This window comes from Episyrphus balteatus, chromosome 3 (assembly GCF_945859705.1).
Source record: "Episyrphus balteatus chromosome 3, idEpiBalt1.1, whole genome shotgun sequence".
Classification (NCBI taxonomy): domain Eukaryota; kingdom Metazoa; phylum Arthropoda; class Insecta; order Diptera; family Syrphidae; genus Episyrphus; species Episyrphus balteatus.
Genome location: NC_079136.1, coordinates 114,684,616 through 114,708,152, shown reverse-complemented (window position 1 = coordinate 114,708,152; position 23,537 = coordinate 114,684,616). Strand labels below are relative to the sequence as shown.

Below are 23,537 nucleotides of genomic sequence, written 5' to 3'. Positions count from 1 at the left end.
TAAATGAAATTTTGTTGGTTAGAAAAAATTTGTCAAACGAAGTAGAAATAGGTTGCTACGTAGCAGATACATCAAAATAAATTAATGAAGTAGATCTGCTACATATGAAGTAAATACTCATCTCTGATTATAGCTATCGGATAGCTTTTTATTGTTGTAAACAATGTTATAAATTAGCAAAGAAACGAACCATTTTCTGTCAAAAAATAATCTGAAGGTATTCGAGAATTTTTAGTATACCTCAGGCATTGTATATATATTATACAAATATATATACAATGCCTCAGGTATCGCAGTGATCAGCTGATAAATATTTGGTTATTTTTTATTTTGATTTCTATTCGCGCCATTATTCAGCTTGAAAATAAAATAAATTTACAAGAATTAAAGTTAAATCGATTGTGCAAGTACTATGCAACAAAAAATATAAAAGGAATAGGTATATGCTCAAAGGAAACATTTTCCTTTTTTCACTATTTAAGAGATATACTTCAGTTAAGTGTCCGACATCTGGGGTGAGGTTGTGAAAATGATTTTGTGTAAGAAAAAAATAGTGGAAGCATTTGCAAAAACTAAGAAAATTTTATTTTTAGTTTATTAATTTTATTATAAAAGGAAATTGTTAGTTTTGAATAAATATGATATATTTTGGTATAATTTATTAATAAAATAGTCAAAAAGTTTTTTTTTTAAATTATATTTTTTAGTGTCTGGATACTAAAACAAAAATTTAAGACTTTTTTTAGTTCCCGGACACAGTGTCCGGATACTGAAAATATGAGGGAAAAGAAAAAATCGCTTTTTTAGGCTCTTAAATGTATAGTTTGAAACATATTTTGGGTGTAAATGCAAGAGAATTGCATTTCTCTCTCAATGTTTCAGAATTCGGACAGGGTTACCTAAGTAAAAATATGTGTGTCCGGATACTAAAAAACTAGATTCAGTTTCCGGACACCCTTGTTTTTAATGTATAATTTTAAGTGTTTTTGTACCTACTTTAAAACTTGCTATCTTATAAGGAATAAATTCAAAAAGCATATCAAAGACCATAGGGGATACAAGGATTTATATAAATCCAATTCTAGCTTTGAGAAAAGCTAAAAAGGAAGGCAAGGAACAGCAGTTTTTAGACAAAAGAGCATTATAAAATAGTTTGAATTGCTCTAAAATTATTTGAAAAGTATTGGCCAGGAACATATTTCCATTTATGACTCGAGTATGATATTAAATGGCGATGTAACCAGTTTTTGGTCTCTACCCAAAGACTAGCAAAATTATATCACGGAGAAAACATAACGCCATTTAAAACTTAACTTCTGGTATATTTAATCATAATATAGTTAAATATATTAGAAATTAGTTAAATATACGAGAAATAAAGTTAAATATACCAGAAATAAAGTTAAATATACCAGAAGTAAAGTTATCCCTTCGTTATTTTCTCTGTGTAGCCTCCTTAGGCTACATAAATATTTATCAGACTACTACTGGATGAGAAGCGAAACCTTTTTTGATTATGTTACAAACTGCGGACAAAAACGCTTGCTTGATGACAAAATGGAACATCCTGTGATGGACATAAGTCACATTTAACACTAAAGTTGAGTGAATTTTGTTCCAAAAACCTATAGTTATTTTGTACGCATTGCCACCGAAGACAACCCACATCATGCTGTCGGCTGACGTTAGTGTCTTTAAATCCCCCTAATCTGATTGGGACATAACAGTTCATGATTAGAATGTAAAAAATGTAGGCCAAACACTTCCAACTAAGAAAAGTGGACTGTTACCCTTATTATAAGAACTAATTTTCGTTTGTTTTGTAGGTACCCAATAAAAAAGCACTTATAGGATTTTTTTAAAACTGAAATGAATTATTATTAATTCTTTTAACAAATATAAGCTGTTAGAGTGTTAGTGTGTCCTTTTTGTTGATTGCTTGCTTATAGACCAGTGCCAATCCGGTTTTCAGAAGGCAAAAGTTGAACAAATTATTAGCAGCATATGGGTGGTGGGAAAATTTAGGATAAATGGTATATGAAAGGGGAAAATAAATTGCCCACAAAAAAATTGGGCGAAAGGGGGTGGGTGGGCGAAAAAGTGGGGTGGGTGTCAAAAATCATGGTTTTTAACGATGTCTGTCAAAATTAGACGTCCTATCGAAGAAAGTCAAATGCAAAAGTTGTGTGTAGTATAAATGTCTACAACTTTTACTCAAACAATTTTTTTCTATGACCTCAAAAATATTGAAAAAAATGCAAAAATATTTTTTTATTTTTTATTTTTATCTTTTACAAAAATATTGAGAAAAATTGAAAAAAAAAAAACAAGAAACGATTTTTAAGATTGATTATTCCGTAAATGACAGTAATATTGGCGAGAAATAATTTTCCATAGAAACCAAATTATACTTTTCTAATGGTCATTGACCTTTTTAATTTGAATCAAGCACTAGAATACCTCTAACGTGCAAAGTTTTTGAGATATTGAATTTTGAACGTCCCAAACACTATTTTTCTGATTTTTGGCATGGTAATATGTCAAAAACGTGATGTGATAGAATTTTTCTGACAGATTCGAGCTCAGCGCACAAAAAACCATTAGAAAAATATACTTTGATTTCTATTAAAAAAAACTTTTTGACTAGTGAAATCGAACATGGCAGAAAAAATCGAATGCCTTGTTTTTTTTTTTTGTTTTTTTCAATTTTTCTCAATATTTTCTAAAACAAAAGTATAGTTTTCCACACAATCTTTAAAAAACGATTTAAAGCTAAATAATTGCATTCCAAACTTTTCAAAAATCAAAAATTTTTTCGGTAACTTTTTTGATTGAAAAATAGGCTATTTTTCAAATTAAATTCGTCAAAAATGCAAAAATTAACTTTTTGCTCAAAAAACATTTTTAATAGAGAGAAAACATAACAAAGTAATTTTTAAACATGTTTTGTTAAAATCCAACTATTTTTGTAAAATTTTATCTTTTACAAAAATAAAAAAATCGTATTTTTGCATTTTTTTCAATATTTTTGAGGTTATAGAAAAAAATTGTTTGAGTAAAAGTTGTAGACATTTATACTACCTTTTGCATTTGACTTTTTTCGATAGGACGTCTAATTTTGACAGAAATCGTTAAAAACCTTGATTTTTGACACCCACCCCACTTTTTCGCCCACCAACCCATTTTCCCCCAATTTTTTTGTGGGCAATTTATTTTTCCCCTTTCATATACCATTTATCCTAAATTTTCCCACCACCCATATGCTGCTAATAATTTTTTTATTTTCAAAAATTATTGGCACTGGTCTATTAGTGATAACTTTTATTAAAAACAATATAACCTTTATAAGTATGTACCAAACAGTTTTTTTTCAACAATTAATTTTTTTAATCATTTTTTTTGTATATTTAAGTTATGAGTTCATATTTTTTTCAAAAACAAAAGATGTTTTATTTCATAAAAACAAAAAAAGAATCATAAATTCACACAAAATTATCGTGCCCGGATACTGAAATAAATTTGTCCGGAAACTAAATTTTGCGTCCGGACACTAGTGCAAATCGAACTTTTTTTTATTATTTTTATTTTTAAATATTAAAATGTTCTATTTAAAAAATATTACAAAAATGCCAAACTTTATGAAACTACCAAAATATTTGCTATAGCTTGAACAGCAATAAAACTATTCGACGTCAAAGTTCAAAAGTACCTTAACTGTCCGCTGTAACGAAACGCTTGTCACACGTAAAGTTGAGGACTTTATTTTTTTCAATTTCATTTGAATGAAATTATTTTTGTTTTCTAATTTTGAAGAAAAAAAATATACTAGCTGCAATTCATTTTGCATTAAAGAAAAAAATAAAAAAAAAAATACGACTAATGCCGAAACCCGGGATTGAACCGGGGACATTTAGATCTTCAGTCTAACGCTCTCCCAACTGAGCTATTTCGGCCGATGTAAACATAAGAGCTTATTGTTAAATATATCTATGCAGAAAATAGAATGATGAAAGAATAAAAATACTGAAATGAGTTTATTTTGAACTATAGGAAAATCCATTTAAATTTAATTTCGATTCCAAACTTTTATGTTTTTTTTGGGTGCTGAATCCTGAATAATGCAAAAAAAAAAAAATTAACACAAAACTAGGGATGAGAAATTTTAACAAAATTTAAATACATACATACCTACTTTTTTTCCACAGCTTTTATTGAAAAAATACTCATGATATTTTCAAAAGATAGTTCAATTTCCTACAATTTGAAGTGCTCATTTTTCAGATTTCGTTTAAATAAAGCTGCTGCAATGGTTTCACAAAAAAAAAGAGGTAACAATTTATTTTCTTACTTTTATATATTTATTTTAATTTTTTATACAATACAGGCTGATTCAGAAAGAATATGTAGGTTGGGTCGAGACAAGAAAAAAATCGTATTGTATCAAATTAACATTTTTGAATGACATAAGTCTTCCAACAATTAAAATATCAACTTTGATATGATTATCATAAGGTATGTATCATTATAATTTTTTTTTAAATTTTAATTTTTAATTTTTTTATTAATGTATGTAAGTATTTTCTTTCTTTTTTTTTCTCTAAAATGATTTTTCTTTCTTTTTCTTTTTTTATTAATTTAAGTCTTTTCTTTCATTTTTCTTTAAAAATGAAACAAAACATTACTGAAAGTTTATATTCTTTATAAATATAATAATGGTGATATTATTTTCTCTATTATACGTGATATAATTGTTTTATTATTTTCTTCCCAAAACTATGTGAAGTAAAATCTTATTGTCGATCAAATTTTCTCAGTAATTCATACATATTACCTCGAAAAAACAAAAAACGCCTTTAAATTAGTACGAATTAGGAATCTATATGATAAATTAATAGTAAAATATCAAAAAAATTTCAAAAAATTGATAGGTACTTATAGACCAGTGCCAATAATTTTTGAAAATAAAAAAATTATTACCAGCATATGGGTGGTGGGAAAATTTAGGATAAATGGTATATGAAAGGGGAAAAATAAATTGCCCACAAAAAAATTGGGGGAAAGGGGGTGGGTGGGCGAAAAAGTGGGGTGGGTGTCAAAAATCATGGTTTTTTACGATTTCTGTCAAAACTAGACGTCCTATCGAAAAAAGTCAAATGCAAAAGTTGTAGGTAGTATAAATGTCTACAACTTTTACTCAAACAATTTTTTTCTGTAACCTCAAAAATATTGGAAAAAATGCAAAAATACGATTTTTTGATTTTTTATTTTTATCTTTTACAAAAATGGTTGGATTTTAACAAAACTTGGTTAAAAACTACTTTGTTATGTTTTCTATCTATTAAACATTTTTTTGAGCAAAAAGTGAATTTTTGGATTTTTGACGAATTTTATTTGAAAAAGTAGCCTATTTTTCAATCAAAAAAGTTACCGAAAAAATTTTAGATTTTTGAAAAGTTTGAAATGAAATTATTTAGATTAAAACCTATTATTTAAGATTGTGTGGATAAACTATACTTTTGTTTTAGAAAATATTGAGAAAAATTGAAAAAAACAAAATTCGATTTTTCCGTAAATGACAGTAATAATGGCGAGAAATAATTTTCCATAGAAACTAAATTATACTTTTCTAATGGCCTTTGACCTTCTTAATTTGAATCTAGCATTAGAATAGCTCTAACGTGAAAAGTTTTTGAGATATTGAATTTTGAACGTCCAAAACACTATTTTTGTGATGTTTTGCATGGTAATATCTCAAAAACGTGATGTGATAGAATTTTTCTGACTTTGGATTCGAGCTCAGCGCACAAAAAACCATTAGAAAAATATACTTTGATTTCTATAAAAAAAACTTTTTGACTAGTGAATTCGAACACTGAAGAAAAAATCGAATGCCTTGTTCAAATTAACTAGTCAAAAAGTTTTTTTTATAGAAATCAAAGTATATTTTTCTAATGGTTTTTTGTGCGCTGAGCTCGAATCCAAAGTCAGAAAAATTCTATCACATCACGTTTTTGAGATATTACCATGCAAAACATCACAAAAATAGTGTTTTGGACGTTCAAAATTCAATATCTCAAAAACTTTTTACGTTAGAGCTATTCTAATGCTAGATTCAAATTAAGAAGGTCAAAGGCCATTAGAAAAGTATAATTTAGTTTCTATGGAAAATTATTTCTCGCCAATATTTGTTCAACTTTTGCCCTCTGAAAACCGGATTGGCACTGGTCTATTAATTTTCATCCTTACCTATAATACAAATATTGGGCCATATTCGTAAGTTGCTACTAAGAAAGACTGGAGTTTATCCTATACAAATAACATTGGATAAACCTCATTCTAAGAGAAACTGGAGTCTAAAAACGACTATGAATTTGCCCTATTGTTTTGATATTTTAATTATCATAAAACACATTTTTCCAGCATATTTTGCTGATATTTGAAAAATGTTAATTTGATATTTAAAAAATGTTAAATTGATATTGTTTTTTTTTCGGTGTAGGAGCAAGTCCATGCGACCCATTCGTGAATTTTATTAACACCACATACAAAGTTACCTTGCTAAATCGTAAATACTTATCGCATATTTACACAATACCAACTCGTTAGACGGTGTTTTGATAATCATTTTGCACTATAAAAAAGGTATTCTTTTATCCGCCTTACACGCAACCGATATCAAATACCTAACTTCCTCGGTAATATGCACAAAAAGACAGAAAAAGATGTAGTTATCCGGACATTACTGTATTTGATGACTGATAAAACATCATGAAAAATGAACAAAATAAGGGAAAATTTAAAATTTGATATTTTCACGGAATTTCGTTAGTGGTACAAAAAAAATAAAATCTGTTTTTATAAATAATTAAATACCGGTTTAAATGATCTTTTACAAAAAACTAAGTATGCCATTTCATTTCTAGCATAAAAAGGAATTTTTAGAAAAAAAATTTCGAAAATCGTTAGAGCCGTTTTTTAAAAAAATAATTTTTTATATATAAAAATTTTCTAACATTTTTCAAAAAAAAAGTTGATGTGCAATTTTGAATAAATAATTAATTTACACATAAAAACGGAATTTCAAAATTTTTTACCAACTCGTTTCCAAAAAATTGATTTTTCAAAAAAAAAATTTTGAAATACAATCTTTTTTAAAATCCAAAAATGTGTTTTTTGAAAAATTAAAATTTTTTTTAAATAATGTTTTTTAAACGTTTCTGTATTAAAAATTTGGTCGAAATCTGTTTTGTCGTTTATGAGAAATTCATAAATCCAAAAAACCGTTCTATGGCAGGTACCGTTAATAACGGTACAAAAAATATGTTTTTTATTATCAAACGAGGCTCTTATCTGTAACAGTAAGCAGAAAAATTTTAATCAAAATCGTTAGAGCCGTTTTTGAAATAAATCAACTTTTCTGTTTCCGTTATATGACAGGTACCGTTAGTTTTGGTCCTAAAAAAATACTTCAATTTATCCTCTAGGGAATCACCCAAAACTGTTAACTAATAAGTTTGAAGAAAATCAATTCAGTAGTTTAGGCTGCAGCTCGAGGTTCTTACAGACAGACAGACAGACAGAATTGCTGGACCCACTTTTTTGGCACTCTCCATCATCGTAATGTCATGTAAAATTGTTATCTCGAGTTCGATTTTTTTTACGAATCCTAAACTTTCCCTATAGTAGGTACCTATATCGCAAGTAAAAATATTTGTGAGGCTGTTAGACTCCTTTTTTGTAGCAAACTGCATTTTCTACAATTTCGTTTTGGATTTTTTGTTATAGTACAAATTCAATTATTAATTAATGAAGAAACCGCACAATAGGTTTAAAAAATTAAATTCGAACACATTAAATTCATGTATCCGCATTGAAGGCAAATTTGTCTTTCTGTATGAAACAGGTCTCTATTGCGTTTACTGAGACACTTTTTACTATGTCTTGTAGAGTGCAATGACACATTCGGACTACTTAATAACTGCAAAATGATTACTTTCCTAAATCGTACAGGAGCAACATTAATTAATTTCTCTAAAACTTTGAAGATTTACTTATTGGTACCTATCTCAGAAATTTTGAAAATATTTGAATGTTTTTTATACAGTTTTTATTATTTGAAAAAATTAAAAATTGGTCTAAAAGTAAGATAGTACAAAAATTCAAATGCCGTCACTATACTAAAGCCCATTATAAGTCCCAAAAGTCCACCAAATGAAGCTTTAAAAAGAATTAAAAAAGATATCTATTAACGACCTCACTTAAGAATGTTATATAAGCTTCTTACCCAACATCGATAGCCAATTTTGATAAATGTCCGTTCTATATCGTGTTGACATTAAATCACTGAAAAAAACATGCAACAAAATACTCTCATTTGGATCCATATTTACTCTAAAGAGAAAATAAAATTAATATCAATGAAAAAATCTAAATTTATTAGCAACTAACATCCCTGCAATATTATTAGCAGCAAATTTCGTATGTAATTTTCCCATTGTTATATCCGAAGGATATTGATTAAGTTCACAATCTGGCAAACAATCACAATTCGAGGCCATACGAGATGTTCCTCTAATGATTGTGTTCTCCAAACTTGGAATAGCCTTGATTAGAATGTCTACGAGAAATTGAAAGTCTATAAAATCTTGAAAAATTTCGACAAAAAGTTAAATTTCTAACCTCGATTATTGATTATACAAACATATTCATCAAATTTACAAACTGGATAACTTCCATTATTTGGCAAATTAATCGGAATACATCCACAAGCCTTAAAAATCATAGATACCCGACATTCCATTAAACAATTAATATAGGAATACCTCTGCATCACTCGAAGTTTTTTCTCATTCGCAAATAAACAATTTCTTTGTTGAATAGGCATTTCAGCAACACTAGGAGTTGCATATGTTGATTCAGGTACAATTCGAACAAAACTCTCCCTGGACGAAGTTAATACTTTCATATCGGCATTTTCATCAGGAAAATCATAGGCATCATGGATCATCAATCGAAAACCATAACTGCTAACATAAGTTCCGAAATAATCATCCATTTCTGGATTTAGAAGAATTGTCAGTCCCGTGGGATAACCACAACCAGTAACACGAAATGGAATTTTCGGAACTTGATAAGATAGTTTCCTGACAAAAACGAAGAAATATTAAGAATGGCTGAAAGTGTTGGGGTGTTAACTTACACTGGAAAATTATTTGTCGCCATTCCGAAATAGTTGAACGAACAACAAATTCCTTCGGTAGTATTGATCTTCTGAAATAAACTATCACATCTAGCGTTCGTACCTTTCCAAATACAACGAACTATCATATCAATACAATTCGGGGTAAGTTCGTCAAATAAACGGTTGCTTGTGTAGTTATTGAACTTAAGAATGTCTTCAAGTCGCTTAAAGTCGGTTTCATTGTAATTCAATGCAAAACTGTAGTACATGGTTATACGAAAAAGTTGAGCGATTTCTTCGTCGGAAATATTATCAGGACGGATCCTTGAACAAAAATATTAATTATTGGACTATCAAGAATGTTCAACTTACATTTTATTAGCCAAAAGCAATGCTTTCTGTTTGGAAATTTTGTTAAAATTACAAATTGTCACAGCTGGAAATGGTACATTCCAAGTTGGAAAGTGTGATCCTTCAATCACTGTTACGGTAGGTGTTTCACGATTTGATGACCAAGATACCGAAACAAGCACTATCGAAGCTATAATAGCTAATACAACAACACCAATCCAAAAGACTCTTTCTCCAAATGTAATACCTTCACGGGTAATATAATTGAATCCATGCAAACTTGTCGTCTCGCAGTAATAGTTAAAACTCTCGGTAATCCAATGTTTAAAAACTTTCCATGGATTTTTAACAAAATTAGTAGTTTTACTTTCTTTATCGATTGTTGAAGAATTTTCATTATTTTTTACTGACGATAAAGAAGGACTAAATGGTTCTACCGAACGAATTGTAAAAATACGTTTCTTCGACATAACGATGGTATACCAACTTACTCGATGCTAATTCGATAACAAAAACCAATAAAGACTGTATTTGAACTTGACACAGAGTGTTGTCTGGAGTTCTAATTTATTTGACCAATATTTATGTATGTGTATATTAATTAAGGAAAGCACACCTTCTTATAATTTATTTATAAATCTTAACATGATATTTATCAATTAATGTTATAGGAGGTATCTTGTTTAGCCTTGACGTATTTCATATAAATAGGACGAATGCACAAGAAGAAAAACACCTCAGCTATGCAAACGACATTTATGCCCATTGTCATACCAGCTATTCCACCGACTGTGCCGACAATTGATTGCCAACTTTCGATAGCATCAATTCGATATTTGGCCGTAGTTAGGCCACTAAAATAGACATGTAGAAGGATTTCGTTGGTTGTTGTGATATTTTTACTAGAAAATGTGTATGAAAGAAAAAATTCATTATAGAAAACAAAAGGAATTAGAATTTATGATAACTTACAAAAATCGATGATTTCCTTTGACAAATGTCCTATTAAGTCCACCAGCAGCAACTACAGTTCGGTATTTAAAATAAGAACATTCAGCCATACAATTGCAGACTTTTTTGCCCAATATGTCAGCATCTTCGACAAGTTGTTGAAATATAGCTGTAATTAAATTAAAGTTACACAAATAAGTTTAAAAACTAGAACTCGACGACTCCAAAAATCACGAATATATTTTTTTAAATTGGGAAAGTGGTGCTATAGCCATTTTTACATGGCTTTTAACCAGCGTACGAGAATGGCACTTCTAATGAGACCTCATTTGTCAAATTACGATAATTAGTTAAGAAGTTATGGTAGAACAGATGAACATCCAAAGTCATTACTTATAATACTGGTTTAACCCAGTTAAAAATGAGTGACATTTTAAATGTGGATGCCAAAATCTGAGCAATGGATTTGTTACCAATTTCAACAAAGAGACAAACTTTTAAAGACTTTAAATCTCTTTTAACACAGATCAGGCAGACAGTACTACAATCCAGCTGGTGCCCCGCAGCTCCACGTTGGGCGCCAATTGTAGGAAATTTAAATTTATTCGTTAGTTTAAAAATGGTTTTTGACTGTTAAGCTGCAATAGTTTGGAGGTTTCACAGCTGTACTGGACTTGTAAACCCTTTAGAATAAAAATTGAACCATTGCCTCGACTTAATGAGAAATTAAAAAGAAGTTTTGAGAACAACCTGCAACGAAATCTAGGGCCAAATGTAAGCAATGGATGTGTAACTTATTTCAACAGAAAGACAAATTTTTAAAGACTGTGAATCTCTCCTAACAGGCAGACAGTTATTCGACCCAGTAGGTGTCTCGGAGTTTCACGTTGGGCGCCAATTTTTGCAAATTGAAAATATTTCGTTCAACTGATGCGCAATTCTTCATGCTTCATTTAGAAAAACTTCCAATGGAGGAATGCAAATTTCTCATTACAGTTCTCCAATCCAGCAGGTACCCCGGAGTTCCCGTTGGGCGCCAATTGTTGCAAACTGAAATTTATTCGTACAATTGAATGGCAATTCCGTGGTAATTCACGTAAGTAAGAATATTTTAGGTAAAAGAGCAATTTTTGCAGGACTTGGGGGAGTAAAAGTGAACAAAACGGAGAAAACAAAAAATGTTGGGACAGAGGGCGGTGATTGTGTGCAGAAAAGTAATCGTAACAGCTTTTTTTTTTTCAAACTCCATTAAATGTTCAATAGTTAAAAAAATTAGTCTATAAATCTACGAATAAATCTTTCCTATTTTTCTTTTTTATATAAAAGGGTGTTTTTTTATAAGTGAAGAAATAATGTGCGATTATTATTTGAAAAACTTGGTTAGAAAAATGGTACCCAATTGAAACATCAAAATAATGTTACATTTGGACTATGAACCAAGAATTTAAAGTGTTCATGAGAATATCAAGAATTAAAGGGTGTTTTTTTTGGGAATACAAATTAGTATTATTAGCAAAATTATACCTTCTAAAAATAGTATCCTAATGAAAGTTGGTAAAAACGTTAGAATTAACAAAAAATTACCATCACATTATTTTGTATGATAGGGTGTGTTTTTTTTTTCGATAAGATAGTAAGGAAAGCCAAGAAATTAATAAAACTGTCCAAAATTTGTATGCAGCCCAAACACCTTAAACATTTCTTAACTCACCATTTTCCTTAAGAACACACTGAAACTTTTTCAAGCCACACATCGGAGCACCAACTGGCTGTATCATATTATGCGTTACACATCCACACTTCCGCCACAATCTCGCACTAAAACATTCAGCTAGACAATTCCAATAGGAGTATTGTCGAAAATACTTCAACTTGTATTCCTTATCAAAGATGCAACCACGTTTCCACAATGGCATGTTCTCCAAATAACTAGTACCAAAAATCAATGTTGTCTTGACACCAACATAGGCTTCTTGTTTAACAGAAAATAACTCATTATTGCCATTGTCTTCGGGAAAATCATAAGCATCGGCTACAATCACACGATAGCCTGGGTATTTCAAGGCTCCAGCTAAATAATCATCTGCTTGAGGATCAATGAGAACGGTTAGACCAGTATCATAGCCACAACCATAAACTTGACGTGGTGCAGGTGATGGAATAAGGAATTTATTGTATCTGTGGTTGAAAAAAATGACTGATTGCAGAAAGTTTAAGAAAAAAAAAGTAATTTTAAGACCTCTTTGTTTGATTATCTTCTCTAGCGAAATAATTAAAAGCACAACATCGTCCTCTTAGGACAACAACAGGCTCAAAAATCGATGAACATTGGACAGCTCGTCCTCTCCATTTACATTTCTTCAATTCCTCCATGCAATCGGGATTTGTGTAATAGAACAATTCTAGCAGACTTGAATTATTTGCCGTCATTAAATCATCGAACATTTGGAAATCCTGCTCACTTGCATGGACCTTTTCATTGATGTACAATGGAACCTCGAACAATTCAAGGATCTTTTCTTTTGTCAAGTTACTCTTTAAGACACTGAAGAGAGAATGACGATAGTCAGCGCCCTCTTCTTCTTTCTACATATATCTTCTTATACTTACAACTTTTCTGCCAATTTTATAGCTCTCCTTCTAGAAATACGATTCAAACTGCACAAAGTTATAGCTGGAAAAGGTACAACAAAACCCGGATAACTTGTTGTCTCAATTAAGGTCACAGTTGGAGTTTCATGATTAATCGCTGTCCAATAATATAACACTACTATTGTTATTATAATTGCGGTAAATATAATTATTCGCCATAGTATTCTTTCACAGAGCGAAGCTGATTTGTTCAGATAAAGCATAGAGATGCCATGAATACTGGACAAGTCACAAAATAACTCAAACGTGGTCTTCTTTTCGAAGAGATCTTCATGATTTGGTGTTTTTTCTTCAATTAGAATTGACTTTTTTTTGGGTTTTAAATAGTTTTCGAAGTTAACGAGATAGATTGGTGATTCGTTACTTTCGATTGCCATGTTGAAGGACTAATGGGGCTAGAAATTGATGGTGAGTAGGTTTTATATGGGCTTGAGAGAAACGCCTTTTTGCTGTTTAAGATATTGATAAAGTTTCGAAAGATTCAACTAACTAATTTAAAAAAGTCTAAAAGTATGCAATTATCTTCTATGTATTCATTTTCATGGTGTTATCTCGTACAGAGATTCTTAAACTGGTGTTGGTGTATAGAACGTTTTTTTTTAGCTTCCCTTCGAAATTATTGTTCTTTTATTTTTTCGTTTTTATATGCGTGTCTTATAGAAGGTGTGAAGAAATATGTTATCCACTGGACAAAACAAAATAAACAACCTTCCAATATCGAAAAATGACACATCTTAAGAACTTGAATTCTTATTCTTGAAGCCAAATTTGATGTTCTTATTTTTATTTGAATTTCAATTTAAATTTTAAGTGGGTGTTGAACTTTAAATATGCAGAGGTTAGTTTTTTTTTTTTTTTTTTACTTTTTGATGAATCGTTATTCTAATGGACATATGAGTCAGACACAGAATTGACATCAAGTTGGAGTGTCATTGAAATTTTAAGAAAAGACATATGTATATATGCGAATGACATCAAATTAATACGACGGAAATAATAGACAATATGGATTTAGGAAACATTCACAGGGACGGATTGGGTGTTCTAGAACTTTGTTATATTCTAAAAATTAATAATTTAAATTATACCACATTTGTGTACTTTTTATTCTTAAGTCGTTTTCCATCTGCTTTGAAGATTTTTTTTTTGTAGAATAGGTATATCCTTTTTTCAGACTAATTTCAGCATCTCTTACAATTTTGACTTTTATGTTTAAATAATAGCTAATGTAGTCAAATAGCCAAAATTGTTAACATTTTGCATTGAATTTTTGTTTTTTAGTGCAGAAAATTTTGTAGTTGCAATAATTTTTGTTTAATGCAAAATATTTTTATTTCCAATAAAAATTTAAATTTTAATGCAAATATTTTTCAGTTGCAATAAAATTTTTTTTAATGCAAATTTTTTTCAGTGCAATATATTTTTGAATTGCAATTTTTTATTTGCAAGAAATATATTTTTTTTATTTTAAATGCATTGTTTTTTTTTAATTGAAATTTTTACAACCCTGCAGAACAGTTTGTTTAAAAGTGAGTGTCAATCTTGAGAAAAATCCAGAGTTAGATATTTTTTTGAATTTCGATTCGATTTTCTTTTTAAGTCCAGAATGGAAAATGGAACATTAAATCGAATTTGAAGTGAGAAATACATACCTCATTACTAAGCACTTTAAAGTCATATTTGTAGAATTTACGAAGCATTACTTTAACTAAAAAACTGCCAAAAAAAAAAATACGTTTATTTCTTTTGTTTTGTTTGCGTTCAATTTGAGAAGAATCAAATACTGTATTTCATAATAGTTTTGCAATACCTAAGCCAACCATTGAAAATTAATACTTATTTTAAATAAAATAAAATAAAATAAAATAAAATAATATAAAATAAAATAAAATAAAATAAAAAAAAATAAAATAAAATAAAATAAAATAAAATAAAATAAAATAAAATAAAATAAAGTAAAATAAAATAAAAAAGTGCGTATACACCCAAGTGTACCATCGTGCTTTGGTTCAATTTAAACGTTAATTAAGTTATTAATTAATTGTAATATACGTTTATATACATATTAGTGAATTAAGGCCCAATTTATTGACGCTCCATTAAATTTGAAATCGTCATTAAAAAAGGGAATTTTAAAATTAAAAACAAAATTCATTTATTCAGTCTCTTTTAAAGATTTTTTTGAAGTTTGACTTCATTAACTAATTGAGCATTAAATTTAAAAGACCTTTTACTTAAAATGCCGAATTCGACCTTTTAAGAGGGATTTTTAACGCAAATGGAGGTTTTAAACAGAATTTCTATTTATTCACTCTCCATTAGCGTCAAATGTCTTTTCATTTATTATTTTATTAACAAAAAGGTTTCAGTGTCAATTGACAATTAAAAATAAATAAAACAGGGATAAATATGGACAAATAGAATGGTGAAAATGTGTTCAACCAATATCATATGACCAACGTTTGGTAATTGAACCATTTATTTGCAAAACATGATAAGTCCACTTTTTTTCAAAATTCGTTTTTTTGACTAAATTTGTACTCCAGGGATAACCACGTCTGTCTTTAAAATATGAAGTATCTACTCCATCTATATCCGATTTTACAGCTACGCGAAATATTTTTTTAGTATCAAAAATAGAATAAGTCCCGGACTTATCATCTTTTGAAAATAAACAACTGCTTCTTTTTGTGTAAATGGTATATTAGATTAATGGCTGAAAATCTTAAGTTTAAAGCTACTTTAAAGTTAAATAATTAGTCCGGACATTGTATTTTATTCTCAAATACAATTGTTTGATAGACTGGGGCTAAAAGCAAAATTGCATATCCATTTAAAAACTAATTTCACATCCGTTTATTTTCAAAGTATGATAAGTCCAAAAGCGTTTTTATTTTTTATCTTTTGAGCTATCGCTCCAAAAATTAAAAACGAAACGGTATTTTGTAGCTAGGCAAGAGTTCTACAGAATATATTTTTTATAAATTTTTCTACGCATATCAAAAGAAAATAGAACGTTTTTTTCTTCTCCTGAAAAATTTAAAATCATGGACTTATCATGTTTTGCAAATAAATGATTCAATTGTAATTGGTAATAGTACCTACCTCTAATTTATTCGAACGGATGTTGAGTAAAAAATATAGGAAAGTTTTGAATTAATTCTAAAACTTTATTTTAAATTCCATTCGTGATATTGAATATTGCATTTGCTTTTCGCTTGGCCGAAAAAGGCTATAAATCGTTTACGGACCATAGTTTTGATGCACGTAGATTAATCCTTATGAGCTAAGGTTTGCCGCGACTTTAATAAACACAATATAGTTACAACATTCCTAAACGCGTTGTTTTATTTTCAGAGAGCATGTAACGGTTATTTTATTACAACAGATACTAAAATGTATTAAATGAAAATATCCATCTTAAAAGTATCGTTAAAACCAGGAAAACAAAAAATAAATCTATTTGATATGACAAAATACTAGCTTTTGACAGATTTATTTTTCAAAATAAATTAAAAATCCTTGGGATTTTTTTAACAGAGTTTTGAATTCAAAGTTTCCATTAATAACAACGAATTTAACTAAAGAAGAGTGAATAAAATTAATATTTAATGGAATGTACTTAATGGCGTTATTAGTTTAACGATGCCGTTAACTAAAGCGAAAAAATTCAATATTTAATGGAGACTCAATAAATTGGCCCTAAATTAAATAAAAATGCCGCCCATTAAAAAAAAAACTCTTGTAATAAAGAAACCAAAAACAAATTATTTTCAATTTTGTCAAGCAGTTTTGCAATAACCGATTTCAAAATCAAAAATATAAAAAGTCAAAGTCAAAATTATAAAAAAAGTCATAGTATTTTCTTGGGCGAAAGTTTTACATATAATTGATATTTTAATTGGAAGAAAAACCTCACAAGAAAAGCAAATATAAACAAAATTTAAAAAATTCAAAATAAAAATAACATTTTTGAAGTTACATCTTATAAAGATAGAGTGCTCATATGATGGAAAAATGGTTCATTGCGCTGAATGCACTATGTTTCAACCGATTGAACTCTATCAAAGATATAGAAACAACACTGAGTCGCACGTAACTTACATATATAAGAAAACAACACCATTTAAACTTGCAACAAATATTTTTTTAATGCAAACATTTTTAATTTGCAATATAAATTTTGTGTAATGCAATTTTTTTTTTTTTTTATTTGCAACAGTTTTTTTTTATTTTGTAATGGAGCGCAAATTTATTTATTTTATATTTGTTTTTTTTTTTTTTTTTATTGAAGAATTCAAGATTTTTACAGAATGTACATCAATCAGATTAACCTTCCGATGACAACGCATATAATATGGGTGGTAGGATTAAATAAATACTTTTAGGTATAATGCAAATTATTATTTATTTAATCATAACTTCATAACACTCATAGACTTTAACAAAAACAGAAAATAGATAATTCCTAAAAAAAATAATAATTGTCAAAAAAACAACAAAAAAATCAAGTATGGGGTGGTATAGCACCATTGTTGTCATCGGAAGGTTAAGCCTGTTAGGACCCCATAAGATCCGTAGGAAAAAATAGCCAATGCTGCCAAAAATAAATTACATTCGGGTTGCCTTGCTATACGAGTAAAACATGGCCTTATGGTGCTAAATTATCGAAATTATATGTGCATTTTGTAGATAACTATACTCATCTGAAAGAATCAGAAAAACATAAGTTGCTTACCTTCACCCAATTAAATGATTGGTGTAGAGAAAATATAACCTCATTTGTTACTTAATTTGGGTTTGGTTTTAAGTGAAAGAGTATTCACTTCAATTTCTAACAGAAGAAGGTTGCCTAGATAAAAGATTGTAAAATCCAGAGTTGCCTACATTTATGATTTTAGGTTTATCCGAACTGTAGAAAATATATCCTTTCGATAAAAAAAAAGAATAAGGTAGGTATTTACGCAACTTTGAGAAAACCTTACATCGGTAAAACAATCTACGAATCTTGTACTATGGGATTTCTCGTATCTAGCTTAGCATTGTCTGATTGTTCTTCTTCTTCCTTTAATTGGGCTATGTATTTTAGTATTTATGAGTGGTTCAAAATAATGTTTGTTGACTCTCGAAGTCTTCATTTCTATATTTTTTGTATTCATGATTTTCGGTTTAAAATTTAATTTTTTTGTAATACAAACTCTTAAGCCCGACAAAGTCTGCTGATTTATTAGATATCTAATTTAAAAGAAATGTTACCAGTGTGACCATTGTCATACAATGATTTTTATTTTTTATTTATAGCATTTATAAGCTCTGTATCCCAATTCGATCTCATTTTATGTTATGCTTAAAAGTTGTATCTACGCTCATTCTGGCACGTAGAAAAAACTCTACGATGTGGTTTTCATTGGGAGTAGGTACAAAAAAAAAAAACACACTGCATTGACGTCACAATGAGCCTCAAAGTGTGTCGTTCCCCCCTGTAGAAAGTCTATTTTTAGCTTCACATTAAGGTTGAAATTCGGTGATAAACCATCAAAAGCCACAAAAAGCGATCACAAATAATATATAGAAAACCAAATCAAAATTACTTTGGAATAAATATAAAATATAAAAAAAAATAATTAAAATAAAACAAGAATAACAACCTACTACGTCAATCGATGAACACTTGGTGGGGTCTGTGGTTTGTGGTGTGCTACTTAAAAAAAAAAACCATCGCACTATCTCTACATCATATAATAACAATGATTTACTATAGACTGCCGTCATTAACAAGGCAAATTAATAAAAAAAAAAATATTGAACGCCAAGCATCAAACTTAATGACACAAAAAAACGTTAAATAAAAGGATTGCCTTGCATATTTATATATTTTTTTCTTCTATTTTTTTTTTTTTTGTTTTCTTTCTTAACTTAAAACTATAAAATAAAAAATTACAAAATAAAAAAGAAGAAGAAATTTAAGTGATTGGTTGGTTTGTATAGAATGAAACCAAAGATGACACGAGCAAGGGAAAACAAGAAATAGCAGTTTCGCATGACGAATCTCACTTGAACAATGCTGCTCACTGACGTCAATGCGGGTTTATGTGTTTTTATTTATTTATTTTTTTTTTTTTATTTAATGCTGGTTGATTTTTTTACTTGCCATAAAGGTACCCTTAGGGCAAGATATGGATTCAATAAAAATGTACATAAATTCTTCAATGCCTTCGGAGATACACCAAAAAGAAGGTAAGAAAGAAAGAAGAATGCGATTCAAGAGAAATTTTTCCACATAACCTGAAATGGATGGAAACCAGCCTGATACCTGAGTTCATTTAATTCTACTATACTTATACATATTTCAAATAAAATAGAGTATCTTTTTGTTAGCAAAAGTACATTTTTAAAAACAAACCCAACATTTTAAATATCATTATAATTATTGTAGGAGTACTTAGAATAGATCGATATTACATAAGGTTCACTCGGGCGTATACTTACTATTTTTCATTTGATGTTATTATAAAGCCAAGTTCATACCTCTTATGCTATCATACAAATTATTATTCTGTGCAAGTTTTGAAATAAGTAACAATTAAAAAAAAGGCTGATGCGAATCGATCATTTTTGGGTTTATAGAAGTAATTCTTAATGCATTGAAATAAACTATTCCTTTTGACGTGACTTTGTTTTTAGTGAAATAGATTTCACTATTATGTTTAGGGTTGTTAAAATATCAATTGAGAAAAAATGCATTTGAAATTAAAAAAAATATATTTATTGCAAATAAAAAAAAATTTCTATAAAAAAAAAAAAAATACTTATTGCAACTGAAAATATAGGTATGTATTTTCTAATAAAGAAATTTTATTAATTGCAAATAAAAAAAATGTCATTGCAACTGAAAAATATTTGCATTCAAAATAAATTTTTTTACTGCAAATAAAAAAAAGTTACTGCAAATAAGAAATTTTCTGCATTGAAAAAAAAAAAATTCAATTCAAAAGTGTGCATTAATAATAGGTGTGTTTTTTTGTTTATCTATATAGATTTTGTGCAAAAAAACGACATCGAGATTTTTGAATTCGAAACAATTTACGTGTTAAAAACAACAAAAACTTTATCTGTATAGATTTTTGAAAAATCCAGATAATTATCCAGATTTTACTTTCTCTCGATAAAAACAGTAGTGCCAAGGTAGTTTAATTGTTGTGTTCATACAGAAATATCTGAAAATATTAAACAAAAAAAAAAAAGCGGAGAAAACGAGGTTTGAAAAAAACTCTCATAGAAAAAAATAATCAAAAATTTGTTTGACATTGTTGCATTGAAATGAATATCTCGAGATATACGCAATTCACTTTTCAGATAAAAGTCTTAAATGGATCCTGATAAGATTTTTGAACAGATATGTATATAAAATTACCAAAGTTTTTTTCGAAAAATTAGAAATAAAATTAAAAATGTTTTCACATTTGATTTTTAAAAAATCGAAAAAAATTCAATATGGCTACATTCAAACGCTTATAACACAAGAACGACGCAACTAATGTTAATGGTCATGGTCTTAAAATGTAGCTAAGAATATACAGATAATTTTTGGTTTTTTGTGAAAAAATAATTTTTTTGAATCCAACATGGATGCCATGGCCATATGAAAATTTTTGTTTCCCACTTCGGATTTAAAAAAAAAAAACAAAAGCAACATTTTTGACAGACAGCTGCCAAAGTATATGTACAGTGGTGCCAAATGTTTGCATGGATTTCAAAAATCCCGATGTCGTTTTTTTGCACAAAATCTATATAGATAAACAAAAAAACACACCTAATATTTGTTTCTTTAATATTAGTCGAATTTCTTACAATTTTGACTATTTGGCCTTATATTAGGTTCTATATTATAGTTAAAATAGCTAAATTGTAAGAAAATGGAGGAATATAAAAAAAAAATGTTTAATGCACGCATTTTGGACTGATTTTTATTTTTTTTAATGCAGCAAACCATTTATTAATAATAAAATTTTATTTTAAATGCAAAATATTTTTATTTGCAATACAAATTTTTTTCAATTGCAACAATTATTTTTATTAATGCAATTTTTTTTTTGCATTAATAGGTTTTTTTTCTAAATTTTTAATGGAGAGCAAATGTATTAAAAAATAATGATTTTTAAATAGTAGGTAGGATTTTTAGATTTTTGTCCACTGGCAAAAAGTACTTTCAGGGAAAACCACTTCGTCTCACCACTTTGTACATTTAGCTTTCGCTAAATTTTGAAATAGCTTCAAAATAATTTTGAAAAATCGTTAAAATAGGTCAAGTTCAATTCAAAACTGGCACGGAAAGACAATTTTTTATCACATTACTTTTGATGTGAAAATTATTGACCTATTAAGCATACACGGAGAAAAAGATCACTCATAAACAAGCTTTCGTTCTAGGTAAAATGATTTTGATCTAAAATTAAGTGGATTTGAATCTAAGACGGAAGTCATCTTGGCAAAAAAACCATGCACAATTCCGCTTGTTTTTAAGTGGTCTTTTTATCCGTGTATGATGAAATAATTTCCTGAAGAAAATTCGAAAACAGTGTCGAAATAAAACACTGTAATGTTGGCATTACATTGGTAATAAAAAGGAGCCTTTGTTATTAACAGGTTTCTCAAAAACTAAAAGAGATTTTAGCTTCTAGGTTTCTGTGTTCGACTCAAAATATATAATGCAAAATAAGAATTAAAAAGAAAAATAGTAATAAATCACGTAAAATTTTTCAAAAATTTTTTTTTTCAAAATTTTGGGTTTGAATTTTTTTTTTTTTTTTTTTGAAAAATCAGAAAATTGTATAAATCTTTAGCTTTATAAAAAGCCATCGTTTAGTTTTGTAAGTGTTTCCGTGGTTCTTAAACATATTTTTAATGTCGATTTCTTAGTTTTCAAAAACTTTCAAATTCAAGTGCATGGCAGGATGCAGCTTTGAATTTCCTTAAACATATAGCCTCCTTAGACTGAATAATTAGCAAACACCTGCAATACAATTTTTAACAACTTTATTTTTTACAGATTTTCGACTATAATACTTGTTATAACGAAAGTAACTAAGTGCGACACATTAATGTCTTTTATTATTATTTTATTTTCGTTTCTATAATCATGAAGTTTCATATGGAAGTTGACTTTCATTCAGATTATTCATGGTGTGGTATTATAATGCAATTGGTAATATGATCCCGTTACAAACAACGAACAGGATCCATAGATACACATGCAACTATCAACCATACAATAAATGCTGACCCGCATATTAAAGTCGCTCGCGAGAACATGAAATGAAAGTGTCGGTTGGTTGGTTTGGTTGCTGGTTTCTTAGTTTTGGCTTTGGCTTAGCAGCAAGTAACAAAAAAAAAAAAAACAAGAACAACGATGACAGACGACTGGACGGTTTAAACAGCAAAACATCAGTTTCGTTGTTGCTGTTTTTTTTTTTGTATTATTATCGTGGTTCTACTATAATGGCAGTTTAAGGCTACAGTTCTATTTTTCAATGCCTCGTTTGACGTCAATGGTCTTTCACATAGGCATATTGTGAGAATGTGACAACCGCATGGTACTATGGAACAAAATAGCTTTCAAACTGGTTAGGAGTTGTAAATTTATTTTCAATAAAAATGCAATTTTTGTATAAGATTTTTTTTTTGATTGTTTGGTAGATGAAACTGTGAAAATGTAACAAGACGCTTCCGATTTTCTAGACTCTAGAGTATTAGCCGTCTTGAATACAAATATTAAGATTTGTTTTTTTCTGTTATTTCAGTTTTCCTCTCATTTTTTTTTAATTTTCTTTTTCATTCATTTTATTTTTTACAAAAAAAAAATTATCAAAAAATATTTTTTTTTCTACTTTCTCTTATAGTCTGTCCCACTGTATACAGCCGACACCGCATGGCCAAAGAACACTTACAATCCATTGTGTTACACTAGACGCGATGCAGTTCTGTTGGTCTATTTTTTTTTTTCTTTTTTTTTTATTGTTGTGCAAAAATCTTGATGTCTCGAGCACGTATTCATCACCATGAGAGGTGTAAGTTGCTATGGAATCAGAATGGAGCAACAGCTAGCCGCAGCATGATGATAAATTGCGAGTGCATGCTGAAAATATATTAAAAATAAATTAATGTAATTTATTTTTATTTTTAAATCTGTGATTTATTTTTTTTTCTCAATTTCAAGTAGAACGATGATATAGGTTAGGTATGTATATTTGATTGAAGAGTATGAGTTAATCGATTTTTCATTACCTATTTTAAAATGATTCACAATATTAAGTCTTAATTTAAAATAAACTAAGAGTATTTCTTGTAATTCTTTAAAATCAATTTTTTTGTTGGTTTTATACGGATAATTTGACAATTATTA

The 23,537-nt window shown here is 28.6% G+C and overlaps 2 protein-coding genes, 1 long non-coding RNA gene and 1 other non-coding gene across 4 annotated transcripts; 1 reads left to right on the top strand and 3 right to left on the bottom strand.

Moving 5' to 3' along the window:
* Positions 1-3,880: 3,880 nt before the first annotated feature.
* Trnaf-gaa (transfer RNA phenylalanine (anticodon GAA)) lies at positions 3,881-3,953 on the bottom strand. The gene has a single exon. It is a non-coding gene; the product is annotated as a tRNA-Phe (tRNA).
* A 4,110-nt stretch (positions 3,954-8,063) lies between these two features.
* Positions 8,064-10,002, bottom strand: LOC129915200 (sodium channel protein Nach-like). Its single transcript, XM_055994679.1, has 6 exons — positions 9,554-10,002; positions 9,200-9,505; positions 8,680-9,143; positions 8,449-8,617; positions 8,285-8,391; positions 8,064-8,217 (listed from the first exon to the last, which is right to left on the bottom strand). Exons 1-6 carry the CDS (start codon positions 10,000-10,002, stop codon positions 8,111-8,113), a joined length of 1,602 nt encoding a protein of 533 aa, XP_055850654.1. The 3' UTR covers positions 8,064-8,110.
* On the bottom strand, positions 9,900-13,512 carry LOC129915199 (pickpocket protein 11-like). Its single transcript, XM_055994678.1, has 5 exons — positions 13,094-13,512; positions 12,723-13,028; positions 12,195-12,661; positions 10,505-10,652; positions 9,900-10,434 (listed from the first exon to the last, which is right to left on the bottom strand). The coding sequence occupies exons 1-5, from the start codon at positions 13,510-13,512 to the stop codon at positions 10,188-10,190; spliced, it is 1,587 nt and encodes a 528-aa protein (XP_055850653.1). The 3' UTR covers positions 9,900-10,187.
* Positions 13,513-22,237: 8,725 nt separating this feature from the next.
* Positions 22,238-23,319, top strand: LOC129913351 (uncharacterized). The gene is made up of 2 exons (XR_008772038.1): positions 22,238-22,758; positions 23,035-23,319. It is a non-coding gene; the product is annotated as an uncharacterized LOC129913351 (long non-coding RNA).
* The last annotated feature ends 218 nt before the right edge of the window (positions 23,320-23,537 follow it).

What these genes read in the sequence shown, in the direction of transcription:
- LOC129915200 (XM_055994679.1), bottom strand. Translation starts at nt 10,002, where the DNA reads ATGTCGAAGAAACGTATTTTTACAATTCGTTCGGTAGAACCATTTAGT. An exon ending in GCTAATAATATTGCAGGGAT is followed by an intron (nt 8,392 to 8,448) that starts GTTAGTTGCTAA and finishes TTTTCTCTTTAG; the next exon opens with AGTAAATATGGATCCAAATG. An exon ending in AAATTGGCTATCGATGTTGG is followed by an intron (nt 8,218 to 8,284) that starts GTAAGAAGCTTA and finishes TTCTTTTTAAAG; the next exon opens with CTTCATTTGGTGGACTTTTG.
- LOC129915199 (XM_055994678.1), bottom strand. Translation starts at nt 13,512, where the DNA reads ATGGCAATCGAAAGTAACGAATCACCAATCTATCTCGTTAACTTCGAA. An exon ending in GAAGATAATCAAACAAAGAG is followed by an intron (nt 12,662 to 12,722) that starts GTCTTAAAATTA and finishes TTTCAACCACAG; the next exon opens with ATACAATAAATTCCTTATTC. An exon ending in AAAGGAAATCATCGATTTTT is followed by an intron (nt 10,435 to 10,504) that starts GTAAGTTATCAT and finishes CACATTTTCTAG; the next exon opens with TAAAAATATCACAACAACCA.